At 48.8% G+C, this 25069-nt stretch overlaps 1 protein-coding gene across 1 annotated transcript in view; it reads left to right on the top strand.

Annotated features, from left to right (window-relative positions):
- The window catches only part of NTNG2 (netrin G2), a 128796-nt gene that overhangs the window by 35747 nt on the left and 67980 nt on the right, over positions 1-25069 (top strand). Inside the window, exon 2 of the mRNA XM_015421594.1 lies at positions 15115-15758. Within this exon, the coding sequence (XP_015277080.1) occupies positions 15115-15758 (644 nt within the window). The remainder of the gene's footprint in view (positions 1-15114; positions 15759-25069) is intronic.

Below are 25069 nucleotides of genomic sequence, written 5' to 3'. Positions count from 1 at the left end.
ACTTTGGTCTTCTGTACAGTGCTTAGCGTGCCTTTGACATTCAGTTCATCTCGAACAGCGGTAGTGGTTGCTTTAATGGAAGAAGAAGATGATGATGTTTATTGGATTTATACCCCGCCCTTCACTACCCAAAGGTGTCTCAGAGCGGCTTACAAACTCCTTTCCCGTCCCCTCCCCACAACAGACACCCTGTGAGGTAGGTGGGGCTGAGAGAACTCTGACAGGAACTGCTCTTTTTCAGGAACAGCTCTGACAGAACTATGGCTTGCCCAAGGTCATCCAGCAGGTGCAAGCGGAGGAGTGGGGAATCAAACCTGGCTCTCCCAGATTAGAGTCCGCACTCTTAACCACTACACCAAACTGGCTCCAAAATATAGCATCTACCCCCCCCAAAAAAAGGAAAAAAGCTCAGGCTAACTATTGGTTTGGTGAATTTTAATGGTATGTTTTGGATTAGAGCCGCCACCCTCCAGATAGGGCCTTGACATCTCCCAGAATTACAGTTTATCTCCAGACCACAGAAATCAGCTCCCCTGGAGAAAATGGCTGCTTTGGAGTGTGGACTCTATGGAATTATACCCCACTGAGGGCCCTCCTCAAACCCCCACCCATCCCAGCCTCCACCCCTGACTCTTCAGCCAAATCGCTCGCTCACAACTTTAATGCCAGTAGCTCACCAAGTAGAATTTTTGCCCACAGGACTCCACAGCTTAGAGGGAGCATTGGTGGGGTGGCAGTTTTAAAGTAGCAGGAGGATCCCTGGACTAGCATTCCCTGGATTCCTTTCTATAGGCGAAGTTTTTAGAAATAGCATTTTAATGTTCAGGCACGTGAGTGTAATCCTCTCCCCACTTTGGCTGTCTCTAAAACTTGAAATAGATTCCCTCCTACTCTAATTCATTAACAAGTTTGTAATCCTGAGATCTCGGTAGAATTGCTTAGCACCGTCATTACTCATGCTGGTAATACCTACAGCCTAGAATAAGTATTATAAAAATTCTCCTGGAATTATTAATGGGGGGGGGCGGCCTGGAGAGTCAGGGGAGGGAGGGAGGGCCTCGGAAACATCAGCTGTGTCTCTGTTTCTATCCGCACTGAGCCAGGCCCAGGGGAGCACGTGAATCTCAGATGCTGTTCAGAAAAAGAAAATCTGCTTGGAGCCAAGGGGGGGGGGATAATTATTTTTCTTTAAAAAAAAGAACACTACCAAAGCGGTGGGGGGGGGGAAGCCTTACCAAACATTTCTGTATTGATGTGATGACTAAGGGCTATTCCGTTCAGACAGAGGTGTCTTTCTCTGCTGACTCATGGCAGCCAGAGAGGAACATCCAGGCAGAATTCTTCTCCGGCCACCGCTTTGCTAGAAAGTGACCTTGGACTTAGACAACCTTTTGGTGGGAGCGGGGGGAAAAGAGAGAGGAATCGATATGCCCACCCAAACCACAGGGTGGGGAGAGAAATGGAAAGGCACGAGGGTGAGGCAGAATTACAACCCTCATGGTCTGAGAGGACCCCATTTCCACAGCATGAATTATTCAGTGCAAGCCTGACCCCTTCTACCAAGAAACAGGAAATGGCTTTGGGGTGGGAAGATTGTTTCCCCCTTTTCTTTCTCTGTGCTCCTCAGGCAGTGGGAGAGGGAGGGGGAAGAGAACGAAAAAGAAATCCGGAGAATGCAAATAAGGTCACAACTTTCTTCTCCTTGTCCCCCCCCCTCCCTCTCCAGCTAAATACTGGTGCAGCTTTGGGGGCCTGACATTTCCCACTGAGCTGCCAAAAACCTTCAGAATTACCACTAAATGTCAAGCACATTCACCAAATTTCTGATATTGACTGTAACATATAAATGATATGTATGCCCCATATGGTTTTCAACACTGGAGCGCACAGTGGGAACGCAGGCTTTAGCTCCTGCTTCTAGACCACAGAATACTGGCTCTGCCATTCCCAGACAGGAGCCCTAATTGGTTAATTCTGGTACCTCCATGCCCAGCAGAAACTGAACCAATTGCTGATGCTGGGGGGGGGACGGTGTTGAAAGGCCCATATTGCATACTTTTTTTGTTTTTCTAATAATAAATTTGGCATTCAGTCTGTATGATGGAAAAGGAAGGAGGGACATAGCCTCTTCCGTTTTCGGCGTTTGCAAAGCTTGTGTATGTTTGCACACGATTTCCCTCCCTGCTGCTTGATAGTCTCTGTGTGCATGTTTTAGCACTTACCCAGCTATTAGCAGTAATCACTCTAAATTAATTATGGCTGGTCCCTTTCCCCAAATCTGTGAATGGAGTGAAAATTAATTGTCGTGAATATCTCCAGTTCAATGGGAATTCCGCCCTGATCTCTGTCAGGTTATCAATTTGTGCCCTCGAGCATGAAATTTAATTACCTACAGATGGTTATTTTTTGTTCCCGAAACTACCCTGCCCTTTTCCAAACTCAACAACATAATTTTTGACTTAGAAAGCAAAACATAGCATGGATTTTTTTAAAATAATGATGGGGTTCTACTATTTTATGTTGGGATGAAAGTCTTTTGCAGTTTTCTTTTTAACCCACCAGTATATTTTAAAGAAATCTTAATCAACATTCTCTAGTCTTTCACCAAAACCAGATCAAAACCGTGTAAACCTCCTGCTTATGGATCTTCACACACACACACACACCCAACCAGTCATTTATCCGGCACTACATTTGTAAAATCCTGAAACAGATTTACTCTCACAATGCTCTTGTGAGGTAGGCCACTTCATTATTAGACCTAAAGCAGCTTGGACAGTTTGTAAGAAGGGTGTATTGTTTGTTTCCGGACTGGTATGCCACATTAGTGGCCCTGAAGGCTTTTATGCAAACTTAGGGGGGAGGAATCCTGGGTTGGTTTAGAGGGCGCGTTTGCATTACAAATGCCTCTCTGGCACTTCCTCTTCATTGTTTTCCATATTAATAAAAATCAGACATTAACATTAAAAGCCTGGGACAGACTTCAAAGGCAGGTGAAGCCTGAGTACCTTTTAAGGGATTGGGGGGATTTTTCCAAAGCTGACCGAGGTCCTGGAGAGGTTCCGATCCGTGTCCGTGCAGAATGCTTTGTGCCAAATTGTTCTACTATTGGAATGCCTTTAATGCAGCGGTTCTCAACCTGTGGGTCGCGACCCCTTTGGGGGTCGAACGACCCTTTCACAGGGGTCACCTAAGACCATCAGAAAACACAAATTTTTGATGGTCTTATGATAGCAATGAAAATAATGTTATGGTTGGGGGTCACCACAACATGAGGAACTGTATTAAAGGGTCGTGGCATTAGGAAGGTTGAGAACCACTACTTTAATGGGAATACTAAGCAGAATCCCACACTTCTAAGCTCATTAACTTGAGTGGATTTAGAGGGGAGTAACGGTGTTTAGGATTGCACTGCCAGCCTGTCATTTCTGAAGTGTGCACGCACACAAAAGCTCATACCCATAATTAAACTTAATTGGCCTTAAAGGTACCACTGGACTCAGACTTTGTTCTGGTTCAGTGGGGTGTATGAGGTTATTGCAAGCAATAGCCATGACTAACTTCAGTTGGGCCGGGACGTTTACCTGGAAGTAAGCCCGATTGATTTTGGTGCCGTGTATTTCCAGGAGAAGTACGCTTAGGATATAGCCTTATCGTTTGATCCTATACATATTTAGTGTTGGAAAGTGCCGTCAAGTCATAGCTGACTTATGGCGGCCCCCAAGGCCAGAGACCTTCTGAGGTGGTTTGCCATTGCCTCCCTCTGCACAGTGACCCTGGGATTCCTTGGAGGTCTCCCACCCAAGTACTAACCAGGACCGACCCTGCTTAGCTTCTGAGAGCTGACAAGACTGGGGTAGCCTGAGGCCATCCACACTTATTTACTCAGAAGTAAATCCCAGTGTGTTCAGTGGGGGTTTACTCCTGGAGCTCTTTCATAGTTCACCCATGTCTTGCAGAATGCCCCCTCCCCCAATGCAAGGTGATCTGCTGTTGAGAAAAACACTTGGGAAGTAGTAGTGTAGCCTTAGAGTTGGGTCTGAAGGGATTGATCTGTATAAAGGAATAAACTGGGATGGGGTGGGGTGGGGTGGAATCGAATGCCATAGAATGAGGATTCTGGCTTCTAGGGTGTGCACGTGCTTTAAAAAAACACACAACACAGCCCGGTAGGCGGTTGCCTTAAAACCTAAAAACAAAAATTACTCTAGCGCACAGCAGTTTTAAAAAACGTAATTTCGGGATCCCGCTGTGCCCATGAGTTGATGGGCACGAGGGAGGTGGAGAGAAAAGCGAAGAGCTCAGATCAGTCAAAGGGTTTATTTATTATGGCTGCTGTTTATTAAAACCTCTCCCCAGCAGGAGCCGGCATGGTAAAGACAGGGGCCGATTCATTAGCGCTCTGGACCATCTGCTCCTCCAAGCTGGGACTGAGCTTCTTGCTCTACAGGTCGGGTCAAAACAGGGCTGGGGGGGTGGGGAGAGACAGCCAGGTTAGAGCTTTACGCCTCTCCCTCGCCTGCTGGATACCAGTCTCTGCCCTGATGGACAGATTTATTCGTGGAGCTGGAAAGTGCCCATCCTTAATCAGAGCCACGGTTCAATATGTCTCCTGCTCTTCCTGCTGCTGCCTCTCTCCTTCCCTGGAACAGAGTAGGGCCATCGCCTTAGGTGCCAAGGGACGAAACGGTTGAAGCGGTTCCTTTCTGGGGCCTCTTGCAGGGTCCTGGTAAGCGCTTTGCTGCTGTCCTCAGGGGCTTTGTAAGCTAATCGGGTAATCTTCAAGCTGGAGGCCAACAGCCCGGTCTTAGAGCACCCAAGCTGACGCATAAGGCGCTCTCAAGGGTACCGCAAGGTCTGTAGGACTCCTGAAGTGCACGAGAGACGGGGACAGATGGCTCTAGTCTGGGCAGGGGATCAGATCCAGCCAAGGTGCTTCCAGGTGGCACAGCGGTGGCAGGTGACCTGCGGTCTGAAACAGAGCACCAGGCCCTAGGGCTGCCAACATCCAGGTGAGGCCTGGAGATCTCCTGGAATTACAGCCGATCCTCAGACTACAGAGATCCGTTCCCCCTGAGAAAATGGCTGCTCTGGAGGGTGGACTCTGTGGCACTATAACCCTGCCAAGATTCCTCCCCAAACCCTGCCCTCTGCAGGCTCCACCCTAAAACTTCCAGAACTCTCCCAACCCAGAGCTGGCGGCCACCCTGCCTGTCGCCCACAAATTTCATGCTCCCTTGATGTGGAGAGCGCAGTGGAGCAGTCTGCGTTCCTTGCTTGTTCATCTGGTCTAGAGCTGAGGCTGCTCTCGTGCCTGAAAAACAACACCCACTCAAATCCCAGTAAGGTAAAGGTAAAGGTTTCCCTTGCTCGAAAGCCAGTCGAATCCGACTCTAGGGCTGCGGTGCTCATCTCTGTTTCCAAGCCGAAGAGCCAGCGCTGTCTGAAGACATGACTAGACGCCGAGGGTGGCGTGACTAGATGCCGAGGCTCACGGAACGCTCCCAGTTAGGTCCCTTTAATAAGGTATTTCCTGTTTGGGGGATTGTGGCTCCTCGCAAAGGGGTCTGAAAATGATTTGTGGTGGCGAAGAATCCCACGGGGCAACCTCCCAGCACGGTCTGCCATCAGGCGTGGCTTCCTTGTGAAGAAAGGTCATCATGTAAAATAACTGGTGATGATGAGATTATGTTCCTTTGTGTCCTTTGTGGTTAGGAAAGTGCCATTCACACGAGGCTGCTGGGAATTCTGCCTAAGAACCTAAGGGCAGCCGTTGGGGGGCTCGACCACAGGCCCATCTGATGCCGCCTCCTGCTTCACACAGTGGCCAACCCAAGGGCCAAACCGCAGGATACAGAGGCCAAAGCCTGTCCCTCTGTCGTTACCCCCTCACCACTGGTATGCAAAGAGTTTCTGCTTCCATCTTGAAATCAGGACTAATAGCTGATGATGGAGCTGTCCTTATATTTGTCAGCTTTTAAGCTGGTCTCTTTAGCTGCCCTTTTACTACAAATTTGATATGGACATTATCAGGAAAGACAATAATGCTAGGAAAAGTTGAAAGCAGTAGGAGGAAGAGCCAGAAGGATACGGATTGACTCAATAAAGGAAGCCACAGCCTCCAGTTTGGAAGACCTGAGCCAAGCTGTTAAAGATATTTTGTTTTGGAGGTCATTAATTCATAGGGTCACCATAAGTCGGAAGTGACTTGATGGCACAGAACACATTTGTTATTTAGCTCCCTGCCGTGAGAAGCTTCAACTGCCCCCTTTCTGCACATAAAACCTCTCTCAAAGATCCTGGATAAATTTCTGTTTTTCTGATGCTTTAGTGCAATTCAGAAGCTACCGCTGTTTGGGCGCACCATAACGATGTGTCTTCATGACAAACGTAAAAACAGTTTTTCTTGCATGACTTCTTCTCGCTCCCCTCCCCCACAAACCCTGGGAATAGTAGGGGTTACAAACAGAATTTTAAGCATCTTCATGTAAAAATCTTAAGAGTTCTTTGGGGGCAGCTAGACCAAGTTCAAATTCATAATAGTGTGGTCTCAGAGACTTGAATTCCAGTGCTCAAGGGAAAGGCACTTGAAGGACATGGTCAAGTTCATGCTCAGATTTGAGAATTACTCAAATGTATTGAGAATTACTCAAAAGTTGTGGCCACCGAGGGTCCAATGGATCAAAAAAGTTTAGAGGGGAAAGTAGGGGCCCAAGGTTAGTATTTGTTTCAGAGGGTAGCGGTGGTCTGCGGTAAAAGAGCTAGATTTGAGTCTGGTGGTGCCTTAGAGGCCAATAAGATTTTGCAGGGTGTGAGCTTTCAAGAGTCAAAGCTGCCTTTGTCAGATACAAGTTGGAATGGAGATCCCGGAGTCCTTGTAAGTCCTTATAAGGGGGATATATGGAGTCAGGAGTCTCCATTCCGACTTGTATCTGATGAAGGGAGCTTTGACTCGCAAACGCTTCTACCCCCAGAATCGTGTTGGTCTCTAAGGACAGCATTGTCCAAAGAGACCAGCATTGTTCTGACTAGGAGCTGTGCTTCAGGGTCTCAAGTCAAGGGTCTTTCACATCACTTGCGACCTGATCCTGTTTTTTAAACTGGAGACCAGGACCTTCTGCAGGAAAAGCAGGCTCTCTGCCACCGAGCCATTAACACTTCCTCAAAGACAAGTCCAGAATGAACTAGAAGACAATTATAGACTTGCTGCATGTATAGAGACTGCATTCTTGTGAACATGGCTGCAAATCTATTTGGCTGACAGAGGAGATCTCCCTCTGCCCCATTCTGACGTACTCAGAACAAAGCTCCTGTCAGTGTGATGAGGACTGTGCTTACTTTCTTCCATAAGGACGAATGGCTTCCATTTCCTTCCGTGGGAGAAAGGAAGGAAGCTGCGTTCTGAGACACGGATGAGCAAACCTTTCTTCCTGCTTCAAACACTGATGGATCTGGGGTCAGGGTAAGGAGGCAGATTCTATCCCACATCTCAGCAGTCTTGATCACAGCCCCATAAATTTCTCCCACAAAAATCAGTGGCACCTGTCGGCTTCTATGAAACCAGAAGCAGGATAGAGCTATAGAGCCATGAAGGACCTAGCTGACTGGGGGGAGAGGAGTGACTTCTGCTCTGCGTGTGTGTGCGCCCTGGGAGCCCAAGACCCAGAGTGAATGGGCATTTTAAAATAGGTGCATCTGATACGTAGCATTGCCAGCTCCAGGTTGGGAAATATCTGGAGATTTTGGGGTAGACCCTGGGAAGGGGAGGCTACTTCAGAGGGGCATAATGCCATAGAGTCTACCCCCCCAGAGCAGCCATTTTCTCCAGGGGAATGGATCTCTGTAGTCATGGAATCAGTCATAATTCCGGAAGATCTCCAGTCCTTGCCTGGAGGTTGGGAACCCTATCAGGCCACCAGTACTACTGTGGATCCTACTTGGAAAAGAGTTCTGTTCAGTTTAGCATCATCTGACCCCCTCTAATTGCCACCAGCCTGTCCGTGGGTTTCGTAGAACAACCACCCTTATATATCCAAATCTCTCTTCTTGCCTCCACCAGAAGGGACATTGGAGGGTGTTTTTTAAACAAGGCTGCCGTTGCATGCTATTTTTTTCCTGGAAAATATAATAAGATGAAGATTGATTTTTTTAAAAAGAAAAATCTTTGCAGCTTTTAGTGTTCAGAACAGATGTCTGCTTTATTTAAAATACTCAACAGTTTCGCCATTAATAACATAATTTCACTTAAAATATACTGGGGGGGGGGAATTGAACTACAAAACCGCTTTGATCAGCTTGCAGAAGAGTCAACTTACCGTGTCCATTAAGGACCCAGTCCTGGTGTTATTGATACGAGGGCAAAGCTTTGAAGAGTGCTTGAGCAGATCCTGGCTGCAAAGTGGGCTTCATAAAAGAATCGCCTTGTTTTATGTTCTGCTTGGGGCCCCACACCTTCCGCCTACAGTTGGCGTAACAGCTCAGCTAAAGTCTCTTGCCGTTATACACTGTGGGTTGCATCCTCACACAGACTGGCAAATTTGCGGTTGTCTCATGCTGTACGGACCTCGAGAGATAATAGAACAGATATGAAATCAGTTTGTTGTTTCAAAGTGCTGCAAGCTGCCAAAACGAAGACATTTTTCTCCAGGCAATAGTGTAACTGCAGGGCTAGGCAATTAAATTAATTACAAAGGAAGCCTCCCCTCTAACTACTAGGTAGCCCTTTTCCATCTGGCTCTGGCTTCTATCGACTCTTTACCTGGGTGAATCACATAAAATTAATTTCCAGCTTTGTTAACGTATAGAAAAACACGGAAAAACACAGAAGTCCTAATTTCTGCTGTCTGCTTTACAAGGACATGTTTGTCCCAATCGTTGTTTGTTGCTTTTATACCTTGCCTTTCTTCTGTCATGAAACTCAAGGCAAAAGCATAAGTCGAACCCCGCTGGATACGAGCGTCGGTCTATCTAGTAGGGATGCCAACCTCCAGGTGGTGCCTGGTGGTCTCATGAAATTACCACTGATCTCCAGATGACAAAGATCAATTCTCCTGGAGCAAATGGCTTCTTTGGAGGGTGCACTCAATGGCATTATAACCAGCTGAGGTCTCTCCCCTCCTCAGGCCCTGCCTTCCCCAGGGGTCGTGTCCGTGTCCCCCCCCCCCAGATCTCCAAGAATTTCCCAGCCTGGAGTTGGCAACTTTATCACATCCTGTATCGCACAGTGGCCAAGAGTGCCAATAAACAGGGCACAGAAGTCAAGACCTTCCCCAGATGCTACCTCCTAGCATTGGTCTTCAGAGGTTTTCTGTCTTTGAACATCCCTTTAGTCATCACAGTGTACCCATGTGGCCTCCCATCCGTGCTCTGACCAGACTGTGCCTACAGGTCATGTACTAGTGGAAAGGCGGACATGACAGATGGCTTTCCTGTTTTCAAAAGCCGCCATTGCCTTTTGTGAGATCTGCACTCGCTTCCCACAAGAATGAGGCAGGGTCTGCATCTGTGCCCGAGTCCTCTGGCTAGGGTTGGCGACCTGCAAGTGGGGCCCGAAGAACTCCTGGAATCACCATTGATCTCCAGACTTGCAGAGATCAGTTCCCCTGGAGAAAATGGCAGCCCTGGAGGGTAGGCTCCATGGCATTATATCCCGCTGAGATCCCTCTCCTCCTCAAAACCTGCCCTCCCCAGGCTCCACCCCCAAATCCCCAGGAATTTCCCAATCCAGAATTGGCCCGTTCCCTGTATGCCTCCAGGGATTTCCCAGTCCCTGGCCCATTCCTTGCTAGGAATGGAGAAAGGAGGCGTTTGCAGCCACCTGGTTCTTCCTCCTCTCCCTCGCAGTCTGGGGAGAGGACCCTCCTTCCTTCTTGGTCAGCATTCTCTTTCCTTTTTAAGGCCTGGGCAGCAAGCCGGAATCCTGATGACAAGCCCCTGTCTCCCGTGGGGGGAGGAAGCAGAGGCAGGAGCTGCCCCTGGCCATAGGGTTGCCAAGTCCAGACTTACCTGCCGGCGGGGGACTTTGAGTTTGCTCCCGGCGCGTGCGCACCGCATACACGTCACAGGGAAGTGACGTCATGACGCCGGGCACGCTCTGTTTTCCCCTCAAATGGCTGTGCCCTGCCCCCAGCGTGCCCGGCGTCATGACGTCACTTCCCTGTGACGTGCATGCGGGGACGGGGTTCCCCCTGGGGCCCGATTCTGCGGGGGCGGAAGTCGGGCCTCCAAAGCGGGGGGAAATCCGCCCCCCAGGGGGATTTGGCAGCCCTACCTGGCCACCACCCCTGGCTCCTCTCCATCTCCACCCCCTCCATGTTGTTGTACATCCGTAACGGTAGCCGAGTGAAGATAAGTCTGGGAAAGGGCCCCGATGCTGCACTGCCTAAACAGATGATCAGTGATGTATGGGGATGGTATCCAGTGGTGGTCTTCCTGAGCTGCGTCTTTGCAGGTGCCTGCTCACTGGTTGGACTTTCTCGGGCTCATCTTTTGTGTTGTCAGGTGAGTCTGGGACCAGGCTGGGTGCTGGGTATTTTTAAGGCCTTTGGTGCAACTTGAGATCTTTTTTGCCCCTAGCGTGTGACCCACACACACACACTGCTTACACTCCACACTCTTGGGGGCTTTCCATCTTTTCCCACACTCTTGGGGGCATCTTTTTCCTAATCGCATAAAATGAGCCTTGCTGGATCAGATCGGAGGTCCATCTAGTCCAGCATTTTGTTTCCCCCAGTGGCCAGCCAGACACCCCAAATTGCCCACAAGAACGGGCACAGAGGCCAGAGACTCCTTCTGTGGTTGCCCTCCCAACAGCTGGTATGCAGCAGTCAACGACCTGTGAACACAAGAGGTTCAGGTTGCTTGTTGTAGCAAATAGCCATTGATGGAGACATCTTCTGTGTATTTGTTTTGTACTTACCTAAAGCCACCTATGCTAGTGGCAATAAATACATTTTGCAGCAGTGAGTTCCATAAATTAATTATGTGTTATGTGAAGATGTTTTTCCTTCTGTCTGTCCTGAATCTACTGCCTGTCTACTTCATTGGGTGCCCAGAGATTGTAGGGTGGCCGGATCCACCTGACTGCCTGTGAGTCTGAAGAGTTCCTGTAGCTGTCATAGCAATTTGTCCAGTCTAGGGAGGGGCACAAACCCACAAATGAACTCTGGTTCGAGCATGAACCAGGCTGGTTTGTGGTTCCTGAACCAGGGGTTCGAGAGAACATGACTCCCACAAACTTCCATGGAGGTTCGTTAGGTTCAGGGAGGGTTTGTGTGTGCTCCAAAGGCATTTAAATACCTTTGGAGCCTGATCAGAAGTGAGCTCTGAAGGCCTATAAAGGCCTTTGGAGGTCACTCTTGGAGCTCAGTTGGGCTGGCCCGATCCGGAGGTGGACTCCAAAGGCATTTAAATGCCTATGGAGCTCACTTCTGGGTGGGTCAAACTCCCTGAAGCACAAACCACAAACTTTTTCACACAGTGGAAGAGTTCATCGACAGTTCGGGGCTCATGAAAACTCTGAACCACAAACCTCAATTTTCCTGGTCCGTGCCCATCCCTAGCCCAGTCTCTTTTTCATGCAGTGTAAGATCATGTGTGTGGTTTTGGATGTGGAAAGTGGGAGATGGAAATCTTCATCCCTAGGCACCTAAAGGCTCTGAATCTTCATCCATAGGCACCTAAAGGCTCTGAGTCTCATGACAGAAAAGAATGTCCTCTTGACTTAGGCATCTCAGAGTTCTGCTTGTGAGACATCTTCCCGTTGTATCTAGTCCATCCAACCATTTGGAAAATCACCAAGTATTCTCACAGAGAGTACCACTAAATGACATCTCAAAAGAACTTTAAAGCCCACCACAGGAAAAAGCTGGAAGGCAGATTACATGGATGTGGCATTTATGACTTATTTGATGATGTGGGAAGTGTTTGAGTGTCATATATCATGTTGAGGCAACGTTTAAGGACATATGGAGTGAGAGGCTGCCCTCACGACGACACTCATCGTTTATAAACTCATTCCCTCATCTTTTAGCTCTGCTTCCTTCAAATGGCAATTATTCACGTGCTTTTGTGGAGTTGTGGAGGAGAGAGGTAGAGCCCATGCTTTGTAGATGTAAGGTTCTGTCACCGACATTGCAGGGAGCATGTGTTAAGGAAGAGTCCTGCAAATCTGCTGCCAATCCAAGGAGACAGGACTGGGTTCAGGGGCAGTCTTAGTGATTCTGGGGCAAAAGTCCAGGAAGAGGCCACAGAATCACTGCCACCACCTCATCCCTACCAGGGCCAAGCAAAGAGTGGCCCTTGTCCTGTGTGAGGTAGGTGGGAGCCATCACTGCCGCAAGAAGCCAGCTGTATGGACCCCAGATCTTCTTTTCTTTCTTCTTCCTTTGAGTGGGTGAGGCTTTGTGTCAGTCTCTGGGTGTACCCACAGCTGATCCAGCGGCTGGAGTGGATCCAGAGTCAGGGAATCTCGGGTGTATGCGAAGCCTCAGACCACTGACCAGGGGACGCTGGTTACTTCACTGAGCCCCCTCCAGTTCCCAATCTCTATTTTGGAGCATCCAAGCGGAGCGGGCTCAGAGCCGCGCCCTACCTCCTCGCATCCGGCATCATAGGGATCAGATGTCTCCTCCTCAGCTATCGCTTAACATCTTTTTTATCCCATTCCCTCTGTCCGCTCCACCCCCTGGGCCTCAGAGCAGGTTAGCCATGGGGCTAAGGATGGGCCCCAGTTTGCATTTGTTAAACCTTCCCCACCCTTCTTCTTCCCTGCAGGAAGTGGTTTCCTGTCCCCCATGGTCCCCTTTTGCTATCAGGCTCCCACGGGCTGGTCTGCATGGGAGGATTCCAGGTCCCTCTGGGAAGCCCTGAAGGGAATCCCTGGCTCACTCCTGTCGGAAGATGGGAACTCCTGGGCCGTCTTTGTAGTGGGAAGTCCCCACGCTTGGCCCCTTCTGTTGCTGTCGGCCTTCCCTGAGCCGGGCCCATTCTCCCTGCCCGTCTGCGCTGCCTCCTCCCCTGTAGGGGCTACGTGTTTGGGAGGCAGGCGGGGTTGCTGGGGACGTCCCTCCTGACACTGTGGGCAATCGCATTCAAACGGAAGAGATCATGGTTGCCGTCAGATATTTCTGCGTCTGATCCCCTTGGCCACTCTTTGCCAGTGGGCTCCCAGATGGGGCAAACATGTGTGCCAAGTTCTGCAAGGCAATAAAAGACATAGCATAGCAAAGGCATTATCTGTTTGGAAGATCAATGACCATTGGTTTGCTTCTACAATTATCTAGAGCAGAGGTGTCAAACTCATTTGTTACAAGGGCCAGATCTGACATAAATGTCACTTCATCAGGCTGGACCATGTGTGCCAAAGAGCGTAATGCCAGGTACCAGAGATAGAAACTAGACATAGGTCAGCAGCTGGTAAGCTCCGAGTTGGTATATCCTCACTGCAAGGCCCCATGGGCTGGGAGGGGGTATGTGCAGAGGAAAACCCACACAGGCAGACTGGAGAAGCAGCAGTGCAGCACTGTGCAGATACTCCCACAATGCTTGAATGCTGCGGATGAGGTTGTTCTGCCATGCTAAAGCCACAATGGAGTGGCTCCGCCCACTCCCCCACCCCCGGCACTCCTTCCCTTGCATCAGTTGCTCGTGGGCTGCATAAGAGCCCTGGATGGGCTGGTTCCGGCCCCCGGGCCTTATGTTTGACACCCCTGATCTAGATGGTTGTTTCCTAGTACAAGGGGCGCAGGTGTCTGTGTGCATTAAGTGCCATCAAGTGTCTTCCGACTTAAGGTGACCCTATGAATTAATGACTTCCAAAAGATCCTATCGTTAAGTGCCTTGTCTCTTGCAGATGAAGGGCCGTGGCTTCCTTGATTGAGTCAGTCCCTCTCATGTTGGAGTTTCCTCTTTTCCTGCTTTCAACTTTTCCTAGCACGTTTGTTCTTCCCAGAGACTCTTGTCTTCTCATAATGTGACCAAAGTACAATAGCCTCAGTTTGGTCATTATAGCTTCTAGGGAGGGTTCAGTCTTGATTTGTTCTAGAACCCATTTATTTGTCCCTTTTGTCTCCTCAAAACCACATTTCAAATGAATCAACTTTCTTCCTTGCAGCTTTCTTCGTTGTCTGACTTTCCCCCACCCATGCATAGTAATGGGAAATACTGTAGCATGAATTATCTTGGTCACCAGTGACACGTTCTTACACTTCACTGGGTTACCATATTTTGAAAAGCAAAAAAGAGGACATATTTCCCGACTGACTACTTTAAACAACTGATCACTATGACAAATCCCATCTTAAGTGCCCCTGCTATTTAAGCTGAAGCGGGCCTCCACTGGGGAACTATAACTGATCACTATGACAAATCTCATCTTAAGTGCCCCTGCTATTTAAGCCGAAGCAGGCCTCCACTGGGGAACTATAAGAGGGCAGCCCTTCCAACCCAAAAGAGGACAGACACCAAAAAAAGAGGACATGTCCTCTAAAAAGAGAACATCTGGTAAAAAGGTAAAGGTAAAGGTTCCCTTGCTCGAAAGCCAGTCGAGTCCGACTCTAGGGTTGCGGAGCTCATCTCTGTTTCAAAGCCGAAGAGCCAGCGCTGTCCGAAGACATTTCCGTGGTCATGTGGCCTGCATGACTAAACACCGAGGCGCACGGAACGCTGTTACCTTCCCACCGAAGTGGTACCTACTTATCTACTTGCAATTTCTTGCTTTCAAACTGCTAGGTTGGCAGGAGCTGGAACTAGAGACGGGAGCTCACTCCGTCATGCGGCACACTCGGGTCTCGAACCGCTGAACTACTGACCTTCCACAGCCTGCAGTTCAGCGTCTTAACCACTTGAGTCACCGCAGCTCCTGAACATCTGGTAACGCTAGCTTAAAGATCTTTTCTAGTTCCTTCATGGCTGCCTCTCCTAGTCTCACTCTCCTTCTGATTTCTTGGTTGCAGTCTCCCTTTTGGTTCCAAGGAATAGAAAATCTGTCTACTGATTTTATTTAGCCTTTCCCTGCTGTCCTCTTACCCCTGTGGCCGCAGAGGAACAAGTTGCTTGTTAGCACTGGCTCTCCTTGGTCCGTTTCTTCTCTTGTTACTGTTGTTCTTCTTACAGGAGAACCCGTACCTGTGCAGCGATGAGTGTGACGCCTCCAACCCTGACCTGGCTCACCCACCAAAGCTGATGTTCGACCGAGAAGATGAAGGCCTGGCAACCTACTGGCAGAGCGTGACATGGAGTCGTTACCCAGAGCCCTTGTTGGCCAACATCACCCTATCTTGGAACAAGAGCATCGAGCTGACAGACGACATTGTAGTGACGTTTGAGTATGGCCGTCCCACTGTCATGATGCTGGAGAAGTCCTTAGACAATGGCAGGACTTGGCACCCCTATCAGTACTATGCGGATGACTGCATGGAAGCCTTTGGCATGCAAGCACGGCGGGTCAGGGAGCTCTCCGCCACCAGCGCCAACAGGATCATCTGCACAGAGGAATATTCCCGCTGGGCGGGCTCTAAGAAGGAGAAGAATGTTCGCTTTGAGGTGAGGGACCGTTTTGCCATTTTTGCTGGCCCGGATCTCAGAAACATGGACAACCTGTACACACGGCTGGAAAGTGCCAAGGGTCTGAAGGAGTTCTTCACTGTAACAGACTTGCGGCTGAGGCTCTTGAGGCCGGCGCTTGGGGGCACCTATGTGCAGAGGGAGAACTTGTACAAATACTTCTATGCTGTTTCCAACATCGAAATCACTGGCAGGTAACCTCCGCTCCATATTTTTGTCCGCACACTTCCTTGGAGGAGGGCTGGCTTGGGAGGCGGCACAGCATATGGAGTCAGTGACGGGCAGCTGACCGGTTAGTGGGCCAGCCTTATATTAGGAAAAGACAGACATCCGATGGGTGCAAGAGATACATTTATTCATGCAGATGTAAGTGTGTTTCTGAGCAAATACTTCTTCATCAGAAGACTGGCATAAAAACAGGAAAATGAAGAGCTTGTTGCTCCAAATGTAGGTGGTATTTATAACCATGCAATCCTAAGCAGACTCATGCCCTTCTAAACCCATTGACTTGAAATAGACTTAGAAGGGTGCAACTGTGTTTGCAATCACCCTGGTCGTCATCTGTATGAATAAATGTGTTCCCTATGCCTGCTGGATTTCTTTTCCTGTTCTGTGGTCCCGCCTCTATGATATTGTTTGATACAATCTCATCTCTCTCTCTCTCTCCTGCAGAGCAGTAAGATGTCCTCCTGCTTATATTTTTGTACCCCTGCTTTGTAACAGGGTTTCTGGTATGTGGTAGCCTGTGCAATGTCTTTGCTATCACCCTCAAAATCATGATCTGACTAAGTAAAGTGCTTTCAAGTCACAACTATCTAATGGCCACTCCTCATGGGGTTTTCAAGGCAAGAGGTGTTCAGAGGTGGTTTGCCATTGCCTGCCTCTGTGTAGTGACCCTGGACTCCATTGGTGGTTTCCCATCTGAATACTAACCAGGGCCAACCCATCCAGGTCAGGGTGAAGTAAACATTTTACCATACTAAATGAATGAATAAGTCATTGTGATAAAGTGGCCAGAGTGTCAGTCTAGGAACTGGGAATCTCAGGTTTGAATCCCCACTCTGCCATCTTGGGCCTGTCACTCTCTTTCATCGTTAACTGTCTTCACAGGTCTCTTGTAATAAGATGAACCATGTTTTAGGCTGCTTTGGGTCCCCCACTGGATAGAACAGGTCTAAATATCTAAATAAAGGAGTAAAATGTTTGGCTGCTACAAAAACAAATGGCAACCATTTCCCCCCTTCCCTAATATCTCAAACAACCTGCCCTTTGTCCCAAGATTGTGATGTTGTGTATTTCCCATCTTCTGCCAGAAGCAGCTGATGATCCACAGAAACACATGGCATTGCTGAGATGTTACAGAGGAGATCCACAGAAACATATGGCATTGCTGAGATGTTACAGAGGAGATACACAGAAACACATGACATTGCGGAGATGTTACAGAGGAGGAGGATAGGATTAGAGGCACAGTTTTCTTTGGCACCTCTGTGCCGAATGCTAATGCCTACTTCCTACCTGAGATAACCCGCGTGACAAGCACTGAACTCTTAAGAAATGCTCTTCAGATGCTAAAGGTGACACTGCTGATGTTCTTCAGCCAACAAAGAACTTCCCACTGTAAGAAGACTGCCGTGCCTTTGTGTGTATTTGGCAGAGTGGACCCCCAGAAGTTCAGTAGACTGGAGTGGCTTTGAAGCTGGTGTTTGTTCCTGTTACAGTAGTAAAGAGCAAGAGTCCAGTAGCACCTTAAAGGCTAGCCACATTTGTGGCAGGGGATAAGCTTTTGTGAGTCACTGCTTGATCTGAAGAGATGAGCCATGCCTCACGAAAGCCCCTCCCCTGCCACAAATTTTGTTAGTCTTTAAGGTGCTCCTGGATGCTTCCTCTTTTCTGCTGCTGCAGACAGACTAACAGAGCTATCCGTCTTGATCTTTGTTCCTTTTGGTAGCTCTTCACAGCTTTGTCAGACACTTCTTTGCCCCCCCCCATGTGGATGGGTCAGCAAGGGACATTCCACAGACCCAGAATTTGCTGCCCTTGTTGGGAAGTTCAACAGAATTTTCCACCCTTGAGAAGAATCTCAGAAGGACAAGGCGACAGCCATTATGGTTGGGGGGGAGGCCCAGATGACATCTGTGTATGTTTCTTCCCCTCTATTACTCCTTCCTTAGGGGGAAAAAAATCCAAATTATTTGCAAACCTGAAAAAAGCAATGTCATGTGTTATGCAGTATTCCTGGGCATAAGTTGTATAGGTTTTTCTCTTATCTAGTTTATGGTTCCCCTTTTCCCACAAGGACCATTGTGCGTGGTGAGGTTTTCCTTCGGAAGCCCCGTGATTGCTGCAGTTGGCAGTGTAAGACAGTGGCAATATGGCTTCCTGATGGCAGATGTCCCTACATTTTGCTTGCCCCTGTCTTCGCAGCAGCCACCACGCCCCTTCCGGCCACAGGCCAGAAGGGTGCTTTTACTGAAGGTTTTTTTTTTAAAGACAAACAAACCAACCCTGTGATTGACATACAAATATGCCAAGAAACAGGAGGCCAATTGTCGATAATAAAAAAGCCTCAAAAAGTCCCCTTGTGACATGTGCACTTTCCAGGGAGGCTTCAGGGTAGCCTCTGTCTGCCACACTGGCTTTCTACGGGAGACTGTTCTCCTGTCCAAAGAGAATAGCCCCACAGGAAGCGCCCAGAACCAGTGGGTTCCCTCAAGCACCAAGAAGACAGAGCATCCCGTGCCCCAGAGTCCCTATCTATACCTTGTGGCTAATAGCCACTGATGGACCTCTGCTCCATATGCTCATCTAATTCCCTTTTGAAGCCGTCCATGCTTGTAGCCGCCACCACCTCCTGTGGCAGTGAATTCCAAGTGTTAATCACTCTTTGGGTGAAGAAGTACTTCCTCTTATCCGTTCTAACCCGACCGCTCAGCAATTTCATGGAGTGCCCACGAGTTCTTGTATTGTGAGAAAGGGAGAAAAGTACCTCTTTCTCTACCTGCTCTTTCCCATGCATAATCTTATAAACCTCAATCATGTCAATTATTTAAAAAGGACCCCCCAACCTCCTGTCTGCCTGGCCTACTCTGTTGCCCCCCCGGCTGGAGCAGGACAGTCTTGGGCCGCTCACTCTCACCCCAGCCTTACTCAGAAGTGCGCAGGGCTGCCTCCAGCCCATCTTGCTGGAACCCTTTGGGCGAGCAGCGAGTGTCTCTTACTGGCCCTGAGCCAGAGTGTGCTGCGCCAAGTGTACTGGTTGGGGGGAGGGCAGGTACCGCGAAACTGAATTTTAAAAGGATTAAGGTAAGGGAGGACTCGGGGGGGCAGGAGGGGCGTGGCAGATTCGGAGTGGGGCATGAGCCCCAGGGAGCCCCACCGTGGCTGTGGGCCAGCAGAGGGATAAGAATCCAAGACACCATTTACACAAAGAGGCTTCCCTTTTTGTATCCTTAATAGAAGAGGCAACTGCATATTAAGTCATGTCAGCTGGTCCTCATCCCACAGTCCCCCTTCTGGAAGTGCTGCTCCTCTTCCATCTGCCGGGAGTTGCCAACGCAGTGTGTGCATGCACGTACACGCACGCTTGCACACGCATATACTATAATGCCTTGCGCAGTTGTAGTTCTGGGTATAGCTGGAGGCTACAGTCACAAGAGACAATTCCTGAATCCAATTAGTCTCCCAAGAGAGACGGCTTCATTTTAACTCTGCATTTTTTATCCTGAAAACTGGGGTGCAAAGTCAGAATTTCCCATGAAAGTCAAATTATGACCTTTTCCATTTAGCAGATGCATCTGGAACGCTAATATATAGGCGCCAAAAAGAAAAGGACTCTTCTTTTCCTGGCTGCCTCCCCCTCCTTCAATGAGGCAGATATAACTTTTTAATTATTTGTTATGTTATTTATAGTCCACCTTTCTCACTTGGACTCAGGGTGGATTACACAGAGTGAGTCAATGCAGTCGACAGGATGAGATGTCCAAATGAACAATGCAATAGGATTAGGGTTGTAGAACCAACCAGGAATCTAAAAACCGAACTAAAGCAAAGCATAAGTAGGTAATACTTATTTAATACACATTGAATTATGCAAAATTACATAGTAGGATCCTACTTACAGCAAGCTGTACTGGAGACCACAGTTCCTAATCATTCATCCAAGTAACTCTGTGGGTCGTTTTGTACAACACAACCCTATCACCTGTGTAGAAAAGCCCTCTTGAATAATTTAGTTTTGCATAGTTTGTGGAAAGCCGTGAGAGCCTTCCTGACCTCCTTGGGCAGGCCATTGCATAAGGTGGGGGTTCACAACAGAGAAAGCATATGCACAGGCCATTGTTGATTTTGCCCAGGTAGAAGCTTCCTACCTGGACTGAAAGGCACACACGGTCTTTTGAAAATCTCCAAACATGGATGAACTTTCCAAGTTTTATTTGGTAAGAAGGTGGGGAGGTGGAAGACCATATCTACATTGTAGAGACAGGGATGTGAAACGTCTTGGGTGGCTGCCCTTCTCCAGTCCCGACCCAGTAAAGCCTGGTGGCCTCATCTTGTTACAGATTGTTAAGTGAGGACCTCGCACTCCATTGCAAAGTCCTTGTGTTTGTTGGTGAACGATATGAGGACTTTGTATCCCACGTGCGAGGAGAGTTTTGTGCCATTTCCCCGCAGTGGAGTTTTTGTCTGCTCAAAGCACCCGTGGAGCTTCTCCATTGTGAAATCACAGGACTTGCATGTCTACTCATCCTTTTGGTGATGGAGCCAGTGGTGGCACCACAGGCCAAATTAAGGACACGAAAGCAGAACGTCTCTTTCATGCATGCCATAGACATGAGCAGAAGAGCACCAGCGTGCATCTGGAAGGCACAAAACTCCTGTGCGCATGCGATGACGAAGTCGCATCAAGCAGCAAACATGAGGACTTCATAATGTTTAATGAGACCCTGAGTCTTGTTAGGGGAGGGGCTGTGGCTCAGTGGAAGAACCTCTGCTTGGCATGCAGAAGGTCCCAGGTTTGATCTCCAGTATCTCCAGCTAAAAAGGATCAGGCGGTAGGTGATGTGAAAGACCTCAGCCTGAGACCCTGGAGAGCTGCTGGCAGACTGAGTAGACAATACTGACTTTGATGGACCAAGAGTCTGATTCAGTGTAAGGCAGCTTCATGCATTCATATGTCCTGAGGCATATGATCTTTGCTCTTGCCTTTGGAATAGATTGTAGCTAAAAACATCTCTTTAGCTGTTGCTGCTGTCTTGAAAGAGCTGGCTTAAATTGGCATTGGATTGGAGCTAAGCAGTTTGACTGTTAGGATTTAGCCGAGACCGAAGTCTAGGTGTTATTGCTCGCAACCTGGAGGGAAGGTGGACTTATCCCAGGGCATGCTGTTTGCTTTAGTAGCATTCATGCTGGGACTAGTCATGTCTCTGAGGGTGCTTGCCTGCCTTCCAAGTCTATTTTTAAATAGACAAAATCACCACAAGACTGTATATCGGGGTCCCTAACGTGGCCCTTGTGAGCACCATGGCACCCACTGACAGCTTTGCTGATGCCTACCAAGTGTTTTTAGAATATGGGCAGGGCCAGGTGAGGCTTTTGCCCAGCAAGGATTCTGATTGGCCACTAGAGAATTGAATGATTGATTGTGCAGATATTTAGAAATGTTGCTTTGGCAGCAGCTGCCGCCACAGCACAAGGATCTTCACTGTCTGGCTGAAATAGCGTTGCCAGACTGCCCAGTGCAGGCAGGAGTCTTCCACTTTCAGGTGCTCTTTCCCCCCAATATCACCCCCTCTTACCAGCAGGAACCCAGAAATCATCACGGCATGCCTATGAAAACCAAAAGTGATGTAGGCACGTTGGGGACGTCAGGGGGCGATGCTCTAGTTTTGGGGCAAAACTGTATGACTTGAAGCAAATCCTACCGTAGAATTTTGCCCAAAAACTGGAGCATCACCCCTGACGTGCCTGTGTCACTTCCTGTTTACGTATGCACGTTGCAAAACTCCTCCCCATTCCTGGAAAGTCCTTTCTCTCCTCCGCCGGCTCGACAATTGGACCTGGCAACCCTAGACGGAAAGTAAACGATGGTAGCCATTTTGAAGCAGCCATTTTGTGGCTGTACCCACCGTGTTGTGTCAGAATTCCAAAGGTGTCCTCAGGATCAAAAAGGCTGGGGATCTGTGCGATGTGTTTATAAGAAAACTGAGTCCTGCTGTGGTTGCCCTTGGAACTTCCTACTTCTGGAGGACATGGGGGCCTTAAAGCGATAGCAGGTAAGACTTCCTTATCCTCAGTAGGCAGCCATGAACTGAATCAGTAGGGTTGCCCACTCTGAGCTGAGAAATTCCTGGAGATCTGGGGTGGAGCCTTGAGGGGCAGAATTTGGGGAGATGAGGGACCTCAGTGGGGTATAATGCCATAGAGTCGACCTTCCAAGGCAGCCATTTTCTTCAGGGGGGCTGATCTCTGTTGTCTGGAGGTCAGAATTCTGAAGATGCAGGAGGAAGCGGCTGTGCAGGAAGCCTCTGCGAACGGGGCTGGAGGTATCGGTGTCAGAGTCATGGTTCCCCCAGCTATCTGGGCATGGTTAGCTTCCCCAGACTGCAAGGCAGTCCTAGAGACACCCATGGGGGGTTAGGGCGGTATATAAATCGAATGATAAATAAATAAATAAATAAATAAAAGACAGAGGAAAGAGAGGACAGTTCAGCCCACAGATCGCACAACCCGGTGTGAGTTGGGCTGCGGCAGAGCAATACGCTTTAAGCAGCAGACTTTACAGACAAAACCATCTTCAGCAATTATTAGTTGGGACCTGCTGGGGGAAGGGACGATAAGTGAAGGGTGAAGGACTTGTAAGAGGCTTGTAAATGCTGTGATGATGAGCAGAGCATCAAAAGGGGTCTGAGCCAATAAGGGACTGGGGAGGATAATGCCACGCAAGTGAAAGGCAAAGTCCTGGTCTGAGGCCCTATGACCTGTAACACGAGATACAAAAAACAACTTCTTCTCCTCTTCCTCCTCCTCCTCCAAGCTGGACCATGCCCAATAGTCATACCACCCCATGTCTTACTTTGTTGCCTCTAATACCATTGCCTTGGTCTTCTTTAACTCAGCTTGTCGTTTGGCTTAGCACCGCATTATGTCTCATTTCATGACCCAGAGACAACTTTGTTGCTGATGGAATCTACCCCCATATCTAGAAGATGGATCAGAAGAAAATTCACTCCTTTGGTAAACAACCCACTTGTTGCTGTCTATTAATGTCCCTCCCAAGTGGGTCTTTCCTGGAATTGTCTACCACCTCCATTGGGTTCTCGACCATCTTAGGTACTTTCCACATCTTGGAACACTGTCCGTGGCTGAACCTGACCCTTTTACAATGGCATCAGCCTTAAGAACATCAGAAGAACCTTGCTGGATCAGACCAATGGTCCATCTAGTCCAGCATCCTGTCTCACACAGCAGCCAACCAGCTTCTCTGGACAGCCAATAACAGGGCATAGAGGCCAAGGCCTTAATCAGAACATCAGAAGAGCCCTGCTGGATTGGACCAATGGTCCATGTAGTCCAGCATCCTGTCTCACACGGTGGCCAACAAGTTTCTCTGGATGGCCAACAAGGCATAGAGGCCGCGGCCTTCCCCTGATGTTGCCTCCTGGCTCTGGGATTCAGAGGATTTGTGCCTCTGAATGTGGAAGATAAAAACATAAGAAGGGTCCTGCTGGATCAGACCAGTGATCCATCTAGTCCAGCATCCTGTCTCAATACAGTGGCCACCCAGTCCCTCTGGAGGGACAACAGCAGGGCATAGAGGCCGAGGCCTTCTCCTGGTGTTGCTTCCTGGCACCAGTATTCAAAGGTTGCTTGCCTCTATGTGTGGAGGTTCCCTTAGCCACTGATAGACCTGTTCTCCGTGAATCCATCTAGTCCCCTTTTAAAGCTGTCTGTGCCTGTGGTCATCACGACATCCACTGGCAGAGAATTCCATGTTTTAATCACTCATTGTGTAAAGGAGGTTTCCTTTTGTCTGTCTTGAATCTGCTGCCCATCAACTGCATTGGATGCCCTCAAGAGGGGGGAAGACTTACCGTTGTCAGCTCTCAGTGCTCCATGCATGATTTTATAAACCTCTGCATGTTCCTTAGTGCCTCTGAATGTAGCGGTTCCCCTCAGCCTCCCTGGCTAGTAACCATTGATAGACTTCTCCATGAATCTATCTAATCCACTTTTAAAGCTCTTTTCTTCCGGTGGCCATCACTACATCCTCTGGCAGCGAATTCCACATTTTAATCACTCTGTGTAAAGTAGCCTTCATGCCAGAAGATGTGAAAAAAGGCAATGGGCAGGAGACCAAAGAGCAGTCTGCTTCACATGAGGCTCGGTAAAGGTAAAGGTTCCCTTGCTCGAAAGCCAGTCAGATCCGACTCTAGGGTTGCGGTCAGTGATCCCTCTAAGCTGAGTTAGTGTGAGCTAGCTCACAGTTTTTTAGCCTCCGGCTCACAGATTTTTCTCTTCGCTCAGGAAGGATGGCTCCAGAGCAAACTCATTTACGCAGTAGCCGAATTGCTTGCTCACAACTTTAATGCCAGTAGCTCACAAAGTAGAATATTTGCTCACAAGACTCCATAGCTTAGAGGGAACATTGGTTGCGGTGCTCATCTCCGTTTCAAAGCCGAAGAGCCAGCGCTGTCCGAAGACATTTCCGTGGTCATGTGGCCGGCATGACTAAACACCAAGGCACACGGTGCTGAACTACCGACCTTCCACAGCCTGCAGTTCAGCGTCTTAACCACTTGAGCCACCGCAGCCCCTGAGGCTCAGTATACTTGATACTTTAAAAAAAAAAACCCACACATTTTTGTGTTCCTTTGTGTTGTGGTGCTATTTATTTTTTTATTTGGCTTTTGCTATGGGCTGAGGCAGCTACCCAGTCTGTTCCTGAAAATGGGCATTAAGAGAGGGGTCATCTCCTAGAGCACAACACCCATGAAGAGGGTGAAATCGAATCCCCCCGGGCAGCTCCCCCTTCTATTCCTTGTCTGTTTTTTTCATTTGTCTGTTCCGTACCATATGGTGCGTTATGACCTCAACCAAAAAAGCAAAGTAAGGTGGAAAAATGCCGAGATGGCTGGTTTCCCATTCAGTCTGTGCGTTCAGCTTGTGTGAGACTTTTTTTTGGGGGGGGGGAATAGAAATGTGGAGAGAAAGGGAGGGAATCCCACCCACCTAGGTCAGCTAGGATCTTTCCAGTTAGACGGAGGAGCATCTGGTTCCATTTTCTGAGGTTTTTGTTTCTTAAAGGTGGAATGCATCTTCTCAAAGCTGCACTTGCCCCCCAGTTTTGCAGTTGGAGGAGAGAGGCAGCATTCGCAGCAGAGAATGGGAAGGAGAGGTGCTTAATCCTCCTTCTCCCCCCTTCCCACCAGCTAATTCCCACCTACCCAAATGTCCCAACTAGGCTGCTTTTTATCCCCTCAGCCTGGCTTATCTCCTGTCTAAA

This window comes from Gekko japonicus, unplaced genomic scaffold, assembly GCF_001447785.1.
Source record: "Gekko japonicus isolate JY-2015 unplaced genomic scaffold, Gekko_japonicus_V1.1 scaffold1642, whole genome shotgun sequence".
Lineage (NCBI taxonomy): Eukaryota > Metazoa > Chordata > Lepidosauria > Squamata > Gekkonidae > Gekko > Gekko japonicus.
Note: the sequence above shows the minus strand (reverse complement) of the source record. Positions and strands in the feature narration are given on the sequence as shown.